This window comes from Rhincodon typus, chromosome 25, assembly GCF_021869965.1.
Source record: "Rhincodon typus isolate 14 chromosome 25, sRhiTyp1.1, whole genome shotgun sequence".
In the NCBI taxonomy this organism is placed as follows: Eukaryota; Metazoa; Chordata; class Chondrichthyes; order Orectolobiformes; family Rhincodontidae; genus Rhincodon; species Rhincodon typus.
The window spans coordinates 39,928,010-39,941,823 of NC_063356.1; the positions used below are offsets into that span (position 1 = coordinate 39,928,010).

Consider the following 13,814-nt stretch of genomic DNA (forward strand, 5'->3'; position numbering starts at 1 on the left):
AGTCACAATCTGAGTCTCCTTTTCCACTGAAGCACTCTTCTCAAGCATCTGCAATTCCTTAGAAAGACAAATCGGAATTTGACGTATCGTCCGGCAGTAAGACCGTACCAGCTGCCAAGTCACAAGCATCAATTGCTATTTTAAAACGCTTAGTAACATCAAACACAACCAATACTGGAGTCTCTCATTTGGATTGTCTTCAGCTTTCCAAAAACAATTAGGAACTCTTGACCATATTACATTTGCCTGTTTTCACAATAAATCTGTTCAAAGTGCAGTGCTATGGTTAAGCACAAATTTCTGACAAAAACCACATATCCCCAGAAATTATGGTTTCTCATTTGATTTTATGAATAAGGAATTCTATCAGTGTCCTCACTTTCTTGGCAATACTTGTTCTTGCCATATGATGCGTCCTGGTTAAGTTACTCTAGTTTTTGCACACCGATTCTTGGCAAGATTTATGACTAAGCCAGCTAACCAGAACTGCTTGAATATCTTTTCTAGTGGACTCATCCAGTTTAGAAACTGACAGCACTGGTGAACTCCAGCTGCTTTGGCTTGGCTCTATCTTGTGACTTTCTGTATTGAATCTCCAGTTCCACTTGAACATTTTTCTTCATACTGATGACGCTATATCCACATCATGTCTGGTTAACTCTGTATACCCTGATGTATCCCTACAAATTCCTTCAGTAGCCTTACGAGATCTTCCCATGCTCTTCCTACAAGTATGAAAAAAGGTATATTTCTATGGTCCGCAACATCATAGAGACCAGTCTGCACCTATTTCATTTCGCTCCATGTGACATCAAGAAACAATTGGAGGCAATGGATGCTGCAAAGGCTATGGGTCCTGACAGCATTCCTGCATTGGTATTGAAGACTTGAGCTTCAGATCTTATTACAGCTTTAGTTCAAATATGGATCAAAGAACTGAATTCCAGAGATGAGAGGTGAGTGACTGCACTTGTCATTAAGGCCACATTTGACTGTGTGTGGCATAAAGGAACTCTAATAAAACTGAAGTCAGTGAGAATAATGGAAAGACTCTGCTGGTTGAGGTCATACTTGACATATAGGAAGATAATGTGGTTATTCAAGGTCAGTCATCTCAGCTTGAGGATGCCTCTGCAGGAGTTTTTCAGGGTAGCGTCTTTGGTCCAACCATTTTCAGCTCATTCACCAATAACTTTATCTTCAGCTTGACATCGAAGGCCAATGGCCCACAGTAGCTTGTTTGCTGATGACTGCACAACATTCAATACCATTTGTGATCCTTAGATACTGAAGCAGTCCATGCTCAAAAGCAGCATGACCTGGACAATACCCAGATTAAGGTGACCAAGTAACATTCATGCCACATAAGTGCCAGCCAATGACCAAAGAATCAGAGAATCACACAAGTGCTGAAGCGTGCCATTTTGACCCATCAAATCCACACCGACCTTCCAAAGAGCATCCTGTCCAGACCTACCTCTTATCCTATTCCTGTAATTCTGCATTTCCCGTGTCTAATCTACCTCACCTACACATCCTTGGGCACCGTGGAAGAACAAGAGAGAATCTAACCACCACCCCTTTATATTCAATGGCATGTCATCACTAAATTGCCCATTAACATCCTGGGAGTTAACACTGACCAGAAGCTGAACTGGACGGCCACATAACTACTGTTGCTACAAGAGCAGGTGACAGGCTAGGAATTTTGCCAAGAGCAACTCACCGTCTCACCAAAGCCTGTCCACCACGTACAAGGCACAAGTCAGGAATGTGACGAAAGTAATCTCTACTTGCCTGGTTTGTGCCCCAAGTCTGAAGGCTTAACATCCAGGAACAAGTAGTCGGCTTCATTGGCACCAAATCCACAAACATTCACTTCCTCCAGCACCAAAACTCAGTAGCAATATTGTGCGCTATGTATAAAATGCACTGCAGAAAATCACTAAGGTTTCTTGAACCATACCTTCTAAAACCACTATCATAGAGAAGGACAAGGGCAGCAGATATACAGAAACACCACCATCTACAAGTTCCCCTCCAACCTACTCACTATCCTGACTTGCAAATATATCACCATTCCTTCAGTGTCGCTGGGTCAAAATCCTAGAACTCACTCACTAATGGCATTGTCCATCTATCTACCCAAAATGGACTATAACAGTTCAAAGTGGAAGCTCACCACAATCTTCTTAAGGGCAACTAGGGATGGGCAATAAATGCTGGCCCAGCCAGCAATGGCCACATCCCCTGATTTTTTTGTTTACAGAAATAAGAACCTTCTTCTACAATGAAGGTCTCTTTTTTGTTAATCTGCAGCAGAAATTCTTTTCTCAATTCCCTCTCTTTATCCCTTTCTTTCTTTGAATCTCTAGTTACAGCCTTTTATATGCACCCTTTTCATCAAGTTTAAGTTCAATTTCCCCCTTTCATTTCAAGCTACTTTATTTGTATTGCCTTTAACTCAAGTGACTCCCCATTTAATGTGCCTAGTTCCTTCCCATATTTCCTGTAGTCCCAAATGCTGTCATTTTTCAAAAAACATTATCTCTGCCTTCCTAGATTTTGCAGGAAATTGGACTTTTAAATCCTTTACCAATTGGTTGGCCTTGGCTTCAGTCAAGTCTTGTAAAATAAAAGTCAGGGATTCCTCTTTTACTTGGATAGTTTCTCTGATTCCAATGCCATCCTACTTAGTCATCAAATCATACAGTATAGAAGAGGCCCTTTGGCCATCGAGTCTGCCCATGAAAAATATACTAGTCCCACTTTCTGCACTACACCCATAACATCGAACATTATAACACTGAGTGATCATCCTGTCCATTTTAAAGATTGAGGTTTCATGTGCCTCAACTGCCATGGGTGGCATGGTGGCTCAGTCAGTGCTTAGGACTGCTGCCTCACAGCACCAGGGACTCGAGTTCAATTCCAACCTTGGCCAACTGTGTGGAGTTTGCACGTTCTCAGTGTCTGCATGAGTTTCCTCTGGGTGCTCCGGTTTCCTCCCACAGAACAAAAACGTGCAGCTTAGGTGGAATAGCAACACTAAATTGCTCATAATGTCCAGGATACATAGGTTAAGTGGATTAGCCATGGGGAATGGAGGATTACAGGGATAGGTTAGGGGTATGGGTCTGGGTGGAATGCTCTTCAGAGGGTTGGTGTGGACTTGATGTGCACGAATGAGGTGGTGGGGTGGTTAAGGGGCGAGGCGGGTGGAGGACGTGGGTGAACGAGTCAGACACACACAGGTTTTTAAGAGTCAGTGGACTCGTAACATTAACATCTGCTTCCTCTCCACAGATAAAGCAGCATCAGCTGAGGTTCATCAAAAATTTGTTTTTGCTTGTTTCAGTTCTCCAGCACCTGCAGATCTTTGTTTTATTTTACTATAGACAAGTATTATTTGTCCCAAGTGATAAAAAAAGGGAGATCATTTCGAAGAAAGTTATAAAGTTACATCAAGAGTTTCACGTTTAAAATGCGACCCCAGTTCCAGGCTCTCCCACAAGAGGAAACATTTTCACATCCACCCCGTCACGACACCCAAGAATCTATACATTTCAATTTAGTCACCTCTTATTCAACTCGGCTCCAGAGGATACTAGCTTAGTCCAACCTTTCCTCATTGATCAATCAGCATATCTCAGGTATCAGTCTAGTAAACCTTCCCCGAACTGCTTCCAGTACATACATGTCCTCCCCTAAATAAGACCAATAATGTACACAGTATTTCAGATATAGTCACAGCAATGCCGTGCATATCTGAAGCATAACCTCTCCATTTTTCTATTCAATTCCCCTCTTAGTAAATTATCTCAGCTTTTCTACTTACTTACTGTATCTACATGTAAACCTTGTGATTGATGCACTAAGTTTCATGCAACTCTGTGCTCTGCAATTTCTCACTACTTAGACATTATGGTCTTTCTTTCATTCTTCTCGGTAAAATAGGAGTTTTGCAATTTTCCGACGTGAAATTCCATTTTTGTTTCCCATTCACTTGACTCATCTTTATCCCTTTCTAGCTTTCTTACGTCCTCTTCAAAACTTATTTTTCTATCTTACTTATCTATGTGTCATCTGCAAATTTGACAGCAATGCCTTTAGTCCTTTATTCTAAGCTGTTTATGTCACATGTAGAAAGGTAAGGGCCTAGCCCTGATCCCTGTGGCACCCTACTCATTACATCTTACCAATCAGAAAATGACCCCCATTTATGTCTACCATTTCCTATTAGCCAGCCAATCATCTATCCATGCCAATACGTTAACCTCAAAGGAGCCTGCATTTTTTCAAGTATTTACTGTGGCACATCAAATTACTTCTGTAAATCCAACTACAGTACATCCACAACTTTTCCCATCATACAGATCATGTTACTCCCTTAAAAAGCTCCAATCAAGTAGTTAAACATGATTCTCCTTTCATAAAACCATGTCAACATCTCCAGTTACCTTGATCTTTCTCTGATCACTTTGCTGTAATGTCTTTAATACCGTTTCTAATATATTCCCTTTGACAGATAGCAGCTAACTGGTCTGTTTTTCCTGCCTTCTGTCCCTCCTGTTCAGCGAATAAAGGAGTTATATTCGTAATCTTCCATTCTAATGTAAATTTTCACAAATCTAGGAACTTTTGGAAAACCAAAACCAATGTATCAACTGTCTACATGGACTTCAGCAAAGTGTTCGACAACATTCCGCATGGTAGACTGATTAGTAAGGTTAGATCATATGGGATCTGGGGAAGCTTATCAATTGGATACAAAATTGGCTTGAAGGTAGGAGACAGGGGGTGGTGGTGGTGGAAGGTTGTTTTTTGGGCTAGAGGCCTGTAGCTAGCGGTGTGTCACAGGGATCATTTCTGGATCCACTGCTTTTTGTCATTTTATATAATTGATTTGGATGTGAATAGAGGAGGTATGATTAGTATGTTTGCAGCTAACGCCAAAATTGGAGGTATTGTGGACAGTGAAGATTATCTCAGAGTAGAGCGGGACTTGATCAGATGAGCCAAGGGGCTGAGCAGTGGCAGATGGAGTTTAATTTGGATAAATGTGGGGTATTGCATTTTGGTAATACAAACGAGGACAGGACTTATACAATTAATGGTAAGGCCCTGGGTAGTGTTATAGAACACAGAATCCCAGGGGTTCAGGTACATAATTCTTTGAAATTTACATCACAAGTAGACAGAGGTGTTGAGGCAGCATTTTGCACGCTTGTCTTTACTGCTCAGATCTTTAAGTAGAGGAGTTGAAAGTCATGTTGACATTGTACAGGACGTTGGTGAGGATTCTTCTGGAGTATTGAGCGCTGTTCTGGTTGCCCTGTGATAGGAAGGGTGTTATTAAAATGAAGAGGGTTCAGAAAATACTTACCAGGATGTTGCCGGGAATGGAGGGTTTGAGATATAAAAATAGACTGGAGCATAGGAGTTTGAGGAGTGACCTTATTGCGGTTTATAAAATCATGACGGGCATAGATAAGGTGAATGACAAGAGTCTTTTTCCTAGGATGGGGGCATATCTTTAAAACGAGATGAGAAAGATTTAAAAAAGGACGAGGGGCAATTTTTTTTTTTAAAACAGAGTTGTTCATACGTGGAATGAACCGGCAGAGAAAGTGGTGGATGTAGTTACAGTTACAACATTGAAAGGCATTTGGATAAGTTCATGAATAGGAAAAGTTTGCAGGGATATGGACAAAGCACAGGCAAGTGGGACTAGTTTAGTTTGGGCACATGGTTAGAATGGACTGGTTGGACCGAAGGGTCTGGTTCCATGCTATATGAGTCTATGGTTCTATGAATGGCAGATAGAGTTTAATTTAGGCAAATTTGTGGTGTTGCATTTTGGTAAGGTAAATCAGGGCACGACTTATTTACAGTTAAATGGTAGAGCCTAGGGAGTTTTGCCGAACAAAGAGACCCAGGTGTGCAGGTGCATAATTCCTTCTAAGTGGAGCTGTGAATAGACAGGGTGGTGAAGGTGGCATTTGGCATGCTTGCCTTCATTATTCATAACATTGAGTATAGAAGTTGGGATGTCATGTTACGGCTGTAGAGGACATTCATTAGGCCTCTTCTGGAGTATCGTGAGCTGTTCTGGTTGCCCTGTTATAGGAAGGATATCATTAATCTTAACAGGGTTCAGAAAATATTTACCAGATTGTTGCCGGGAATGGAGGGTTTAAGATATAAGAATAGACTGGAGCATAGGAGTTGACTGTGTACAATTCTGGTCGCCCTTCTACAGGGAGGATGTTGTTAAACCTGACAGGGTTCAGAAAAGATTTACAAGGATGTTACTGGAACTGATGGGTTTGAGCTACAGAGAGAGCTGAATAGGCTGGGCCTGTTTTCCCCTGGAGCAGAGATTGAGGGGTGACCTTAGAGGTTTATAAAATCATGACGGGCATGGATAGGGTGAATAGACACGGTCTTTGTCCTCAGCTGGGGGAGTCCAAAACATGAATACATCGGCTGAAGGGGAGATCGGAAAGATTTTAAAAGGACCTGAAGGGTAAACCTTTTCACACGAGGGTGATGCATGTGTGAAACAAGCTTCCTGCATCTCCTACAGTGAAGACCGATACAAGCTCCCCCTTCAATTATTTAGACAGTTCTGAAGATGGGTCACTGGACCCAAAACATTAACGCTGCTTTCTTTCCAAAGATGCTGCAAGACCTGCTGTGTTTTTGCAGCCATTTCTGTTTCTCAGTGTTTAATCATTCAGCCATTATTAATTACCCCAGACTCATGTTTTTATATCTAAAAACTGGATCCAAAATTCAAAAAGTAGTCTCTCTCTCTCTTCCCCCTTCCCCCCCACATTGATACTGGAGAGTTTCTCCAGCATCCTCGGTGGTAGTTCCTAATGTTTTTTTAATAGGATCTGTGTTTACTTTATTCTTCGTCCCTCTTAAATATCTATGGAAACTCCTATTTCTAGCTAGCTTTCTGTTGTCTTTCAACAGTTTCGTCAATCTGCCTTTTTTTTTCCCTCCCCAAAAAAAAAATTGCCCAACCAAGTGCAATTGTATGCCTCTTCTTGAGTAAAAGCAAAATATTGCAGATGCTGTAAATCTGAAACAGACAGAATGCTGAGGAAACTCAGCAGGCCTGACAACATCTGCAGAGAGAAAAACAAAGTTAACTTTTCAATCCCAGTATGATATTTTTTAAAAAAAGAAGTCATTCCAAACCTGACACGTTAGCTATAAGAGTCAAAGAATCAGATATATACAGCACGGAAACAGGCCCTTCGGTCCAACTTATCCATGCCAACCATATACCCGAAATAATTCTAGTTCCATTTGCCAGCATTTGACCAATGTGCCTCCAAATGCCTCCTATTCATATACCAATCCAGATGCCTTTTAAATGTTGCAATTGCACCAGTCTCCACCACTTCCTCTTCTTAAAACCTTTAACCTTTTTAGTTAACCACGGATGTTGGGACCATCCATTGGAATTTTTCTTCCTTGCTGGAATGCATCTTTCTGAATTCTGAAATACTTGAAGTGATTGCCATTACATCTCTATTGACATCTCCCTAAACCAAAATTTTCCAGTTCACTTTAGCGAGTTCTGTTTCCATGCCCTCATAACTGCCATTATTGGAGTTAAAAATACTAGTCTTGGTCCACTCCTCTCCTACTCAAACCAAAGGGAAAATTCAAATCATATTATAATTGTTACTGCCAAGAACATTTTCACTAGGAGGTCATTCAATCCCATCTCGTTGCACATTGCCGGATCTCGAAGAGCCTGCTCTCTGGTTGGATCCAGAAAGTCCTGCTGTAAGAAACTATCCCAAAAAAGATTGTACGAACTGAAAGTTGATGTTGCCCATCGAAATTTTCATGTCTATAAAAGTAGATTAAAATCACTCATGATTGTCACTGTATCTTCTAAGAAGCTCCCACTATTCTTTCCTTATACACCATGCACTGCTCAGTGTCTCAGGGCCTAGACACCACTTGCACAACTAATTTCGTCATCAGTTCTCACCTCGACTAAAAATACTTCCATATCCTGGTTTCCTTAACTTAGCCATCCCTCTCTGTTGCACTAAGAGCATGATCAATTAACAGAGCCACACCCCCACCATTTCCAAGCCTCTCATCCAATGTAAATGTTCTGTACCCTTAAAGTCACATCTGAATTTGCATCAACCTACAACCATGTCTCTACTATGTTTATCAGATCCTACTTGTACGCCTGTTTACACTAATAGTTTGTTTCAAATGCTATGCACATTCAAATACAGAGCCTTTAAACTTTTCTTTTTAATATTTTTAACCTTAACAACTTTTGGGCAAGATAAAGTGAATGGGAATAAACGGCTCTTTTCCAGGTTGGCAACCTGTGACCACTGGGGTTTCACAGGGATCAATGCTGGGACCACATATAGTAATGATTTGGAAGAAGAAAGTGAATATACTGTAGCTGAATTTGTAGATGATATAAAAATAACCAGAAAGGCAGGTTGCGAGAGGATACAAAACAGAGATATTGATACAGTAAGTAGGAAAGAAGTTAGCAAATACATATAATGTGGAAAAACGTGAAGTTGCCCATTTTGTAACACAAAACACTCAGCTAAATAGAGATAAACCGCAGGAAGCTGCAACACAAAATGACATGGGGGTACTTGTACATGAAACACTCCCAGCTCATAGGTACAAAGGTAATCAGGAACAATAATGGATTGTTGGCCCTTATTTCAAGGGGATTGGAGTATAAGAGTAGCGGAGTCTTACTGCAACTATATAAGGTGCTGGTGAGATCACATCTGGAGCACTGTGAGCAGGTTTGATACCCTTAAGAAAGGTGTTATTTCACCGGAGGCAGTTCAGAGAAGGTTCACGAGGATGATCCTGGTTATGGACGGATTGTTTTAGGAGTAAAGATTAAGCAGGTTGGGAGCTACTCATTGGAATTTAGAAGAATGAGACGTGATCTCGTTGAAAATATAGGATTCTTAACAAGCCTGACAGGGTAAATGATGAGAGGATGTTAATCCTCATGGGGGAATTGAAGACCAGAGGGCACAGTCTTAGAATTAAGGGTCGCAGATTAAAAATTGAGAAGAGGAGGAATTCCTTCTCTGAGGGTTTAGTGTCTTTGGAGTCCTTGCCACAGAGAGCTGTCAGGGCAGAGTCCTTGTGTACATTTGAAGGCGGAGATAAACTCTTGATCAGTAGGGAAATTAAGGATTATGGGGAAAGGGCAGGAAAGAGGACATGTAATGTCAGATCAGCCATGATTCTAATAAATGGCCAGCAGGCGAAGGGTCAAAACAGCTTACTCCCGTTCCTATTTCTTATGGTCTTATGCATTTACTCTGGATTTATATTTTCTGTCCCCTCCTATGTCACTATTTATTATTTTCCATATTCATACTTTTCTTTCTTGCCTTGCCCACACTGATTTACAACAACTTCACAAAATTTCATTCCTTGCCTTGACTATAGTTTAAGACTTTCTCCACTTCCCTTGTCACTCAGTTCACGAGGACATTTTCCCAGGCATGGTTCAGATGTAGACCATCTCACCCATATGGATCCCATCTTTCCCAGTACTGATGGAAGTGCCTCATGAACTGGATCACACTTTTCCAAAACTTCTCTTTCACCCAACATTCATTTCTCGAATCTTACTTGCTCTATGTCAATTCTCTAGTGGGTTAACTAATATGGTGCAATTTTTCAATTCCCAGTCTCCTGGAGGCTGGCAAAGTTCTAACTGGGAAGCAGCATCCCACTCCCCTCCTCACCAAACTCTCAGGTTTGCACTTCACAACAACTGCACGCCAATCTTCCTTCTTCATTATTCAAATTGCTGGCAGTTAGAGTTGGATAAAACCAGATCCACAATTTTTTAATCTGTTACACTCCAGTAGACAGCTTGCTTAGCCCTGCCCAAGATGGACGAAAGTTAAATTTTAACAGTCAATCAAGGTTAAATCATTTTCACAGACCTTCCTTTTTGTTCTTTTCTCACAACACCCACTTACTTGCTTAAAACCTCTTATATGACTAAATTTTCCCAATTCTAATGAAATGATATCAACTTGACATGTTAACTCTTTCACCCCTCACAGATATTGTCTGACCAGCGGAATATTTCCAGCATCCACAGGATTTTGCTTTTGTTCTCCCGAGAGAATTTTTTGATCAAATTCCTTCGACTTACTGTCATTTAATTGAATGAGGAGTTTCATGTCAATACTGCAGTGTAGTCTGCAATCATTTCAGATGGTCACCACTGTTCTTTTTTAAAAAGAAGTCCTGTAAAATTTAGCAGTGGCTCAGTCATACCTGCCGACCATGCACAAGCCATAGCACTAAATTTGTTCATAAACAAAAACAGAAATTGCTGGAAAAGCTCACCAAGCCTGGCCACATCTGAGAAGAGAAATCAGCGTTAACATTTCAGGTCTGGTGACCCTTTGAGACCATTTGCACCAATAAATATCGAGCTTATGATTTCAAGATCAACAGTGCAATAACCAAAAAGGCATTTTTTAAAAAATCAACAAGGGAGCTAAAGTTATGGGATCAGGTAGGAAAGTGGAGTTATGGCCACTTTCAAATCAACCATGGCCTTACTGAATGGAGGAGCAGAATCAATAGGCCAAATGGCTTAATCCTACTCCTATTTCTTGCATGTTTTGTGTCTATTATGAATTGTGAACTTGGGTTGATTGGTTGATTGGTTGATTAATTTAGTCCTTTATCTTTCTTGGTATGTACAGGGAAATATTCTGGAAAATCGATGTAAAAATATTTAAAGAAAATACAGGAAATAAGCACTGTATACAACAAGTATTTGATTATATGGGAGCAAGTCATAAACATCAACCATTTAAATTAAAATATTCACAAAGTCAGAAATAAAGCAAAAGCAAAATACGGTTAAAAGTAAGTTTCAACTATTTTGAATGGATTACATTTTTAAACAAGAGGAGATCAAATAGCGATGCTACTTGCACAAAGTAAAGAACTGAAAAAGTTACTTAGTTGTCATGACAAACAGTATTATTGCCACAATGTCATAAACACGCATAACAAACCAAGCAAAATTACAGGAAAATTATTTTATTTCATTCACTGGATGTGAGGGTCACTGGCCAGGTCAACATTTATTGCTTGCTCCTAATTGCCCAGAGGGCAGTTGAGAGTCAACCACATTGCTGTGGGCCTGGAATCACATGTAGGTGAGACCGGATAAGGGTAGCACATTTCATTCCCTGAAAGGACATTAGTGAACTGAATGGGTTTTTCTGACAACTGACAATGGTGGCATAGTGATTATTAGATTCTTAATTTTAGGCTTCTATTGGATTCAAATTCCACCATTTGCCATGGCAGGATTCGAACCCACGCGCCCAGAACACAACTTGAATTTCTGAACTAATAGTCTAGTGATAATATTGAGTAAACACATTCTGTTATTGCTGTTTCAAAGTTATTTTACTCATCGTATTTATCAATAGCAGTTGATCATTATTTCTATTATTTAACCTCAAAGAGTTAGTTGACTGGCTGCAAAGACAGGAAGTACATACTGTCCAAATCAGGACACCGTAACATCCAGGTAGATCCTCAGGCTATTTTTAATAGAAACCTCAGACCTTGATCATCACAATCCCATGAATAATCAGTTTTCTTCTTATTTTCTGAATGCACACGCTATCCTTCTGGAACTCTACCTATTTACTAGCAGAAAAAAGGTTTCTGTTCCTGGAATTGTGCCGGAACACCCTTAAAATTCAAATTTCTGACACTAGAGCACTACTATTCCTGTTGGAGACAGCCAATAGTTTCTGGTGCTTTATGGCAACATTATCTCTCAGCACCTGGTAGTGTATGTCACAGAATAGCTGCAGATGAACAACAGTGGATGGGAGAGGATGGTGCAAGACAGAAGAGTTTGCATACGTGACAACAAACCTCCTGGTAGGAGTAGTGACAAACAGCAGCAACTATGTGTTGGGAAGACCGCCACCTGCTGCAGGCAGTCCACTAACGTAAAACCTTATTTTTTTTGTACCAAATCAAGCAAATACAGAGGTCAAAAAAAATTTACAGTGGATATAAATTTGGGAGTAGCATGCTGCAAAAATATTGTGCAGTCCAGAAAAAATTAAAATCATCAGGAGCCTTCTAATACGATAATTAAACACAATGCAACAGATTAATAGCTGGTTAAAATCACTTGAATTTTACACGTACGTTGGTCAACAAAGAGTCCAATAAGCAATAAGGATGATCAGACTTATTTTCCCATTATCACTCACCTCAGGTAGTACTGCTTCAAAGCAAAAGCTGCATTGGCGCAACCTCTTGGAAAGTTGAACTCCTCCAAAAGATCTGCCCAGAGACCCTTATCCGTTACCTGAAAAAGTAAATGCAGGCACATGATGACTGTGAAAAACACATTAATCAGTCAGTAGTGTGTTACGGTAGCTGAAGGTGAGGTGCTAATACATTTTTCACATCATTTGTTAAATTTTGTATCTTACTTACAATATTGACAATTGATAGAACTTCACTCTGACTTCTGATCTATGCTGATTTTTTTCTTCCAAAGCCTCAGTGTTGAGAGAGTGAATTTTCTAGCTAATTTCATTAGGAGTACAAATTTGTATAAAACAAAAATGTTACTACTACTGGAAATTTGAAAGTAAAAACAGATAAGCGAGGAACAGTCAGTCAGTGAATTTAGCAGAACCTATGGAGGAAGAAATAGAGTTAACTTTTCGGATTAATGACCCTTCTCCCTCCGCAAATGCTGTCTAAACTGAGTAGATGCAGATGTTGTGAGATAATATACTGACGATTTTTTAAAAAAAGTGCAAGTTCTCAATGGATGTCAGGTTTTACCTACAATGCTAGTTTATGGAAGGAAATACTGGCACATAAATGAAATGCTGTGTCACTAACACACATTTTTACTCCTTCCCTGATCCCCATCTAATAAAAGGTTAGGGCTAATAATCATTTACATTGGTAGTTGTAAAACAAGCCAATTAATGTTTCAAGTCCAACTGGATTTTTGAAGCTTTACCAACCACATTATTTATTTCAGGTTCCAAAAGAATAATTTTGTATCAGGACCTCCGTGTCAAAAGCAAATTTGCTAAATTTAAATTCAACCTGATGTACACAAACAGATTTTAAGCCGACTACTCAAACCCACCAATAGGCTGCAATGTAATTATGAAAGATTTTAAAAGAACACAACAGGGGTCCTATTCTGATAATATTTCATTAGGCTGCAGGGACACTAATACCTGAGTTTAAAGCTGTAGTGTCTCCAGTCACTAGTTTTCTTACATTACAAATATTTAAATTGATTTCACAAGGTTTACTCATTTTTGGAGCCTGCAAGTGTACTACAAATATAAATCAGTTAGTAATAGGTTCATAACATAGATGCTTAGTTGTACGCTTATGTAAACCTATACCCATTCTTACCAAACAAATAAGAGAAACAGAAATTTAGCTCCTCAAGCTTGCTCCACCATTCAATAAGATTGTTGCTGATCTGCTTGCGTTTTGAATTCCACATTCCTACTTACCCATGACAAATTTTGATTCCCTTACCTAACAACCCAAATTTTAACAAATCAGCCTGTCCAAACTACCTTCATAAGACACTCACTTATCCTAACACCTTCTTCACAACAGATGTCAAGCGACCTGGCCTATAATTCCTATTTTCAGCAACCTCTCTTCTTGAATAGAGGGGTTATATTTGTTACTTCCCAGTTTGATTGAATCTTTCCAAATCTGAC

The 13,814-nt window shown here is 39.8% G+C and overlaps 1 protein-coding gene across 2 annotated transcripts in view; it reads right to left on the minus strand.

Annotated features, from left to right (window-relative positions):
* The window catches only part of LOC109921549 (AT-rich interactive domain-containing protein 2-like), a 212,740-nt gene that overhangs the window by 110,385 nt on the left and 88,541 nt on the right, over positions 1-13,814 (minus strand). For both annotated transcript variants that reach the window (XM_048611861.1, XM_048611862.1), the window contains exon 3: positions 12,315-12,412. In XM_048611861.1, coding sequence (XP_048467818.1) covers positions 12,315-12,412 — 98 coding nt within the window. The remainder of the gene's footprint in view (positions 1-12,314; positions 12,413-13,814) is intronic.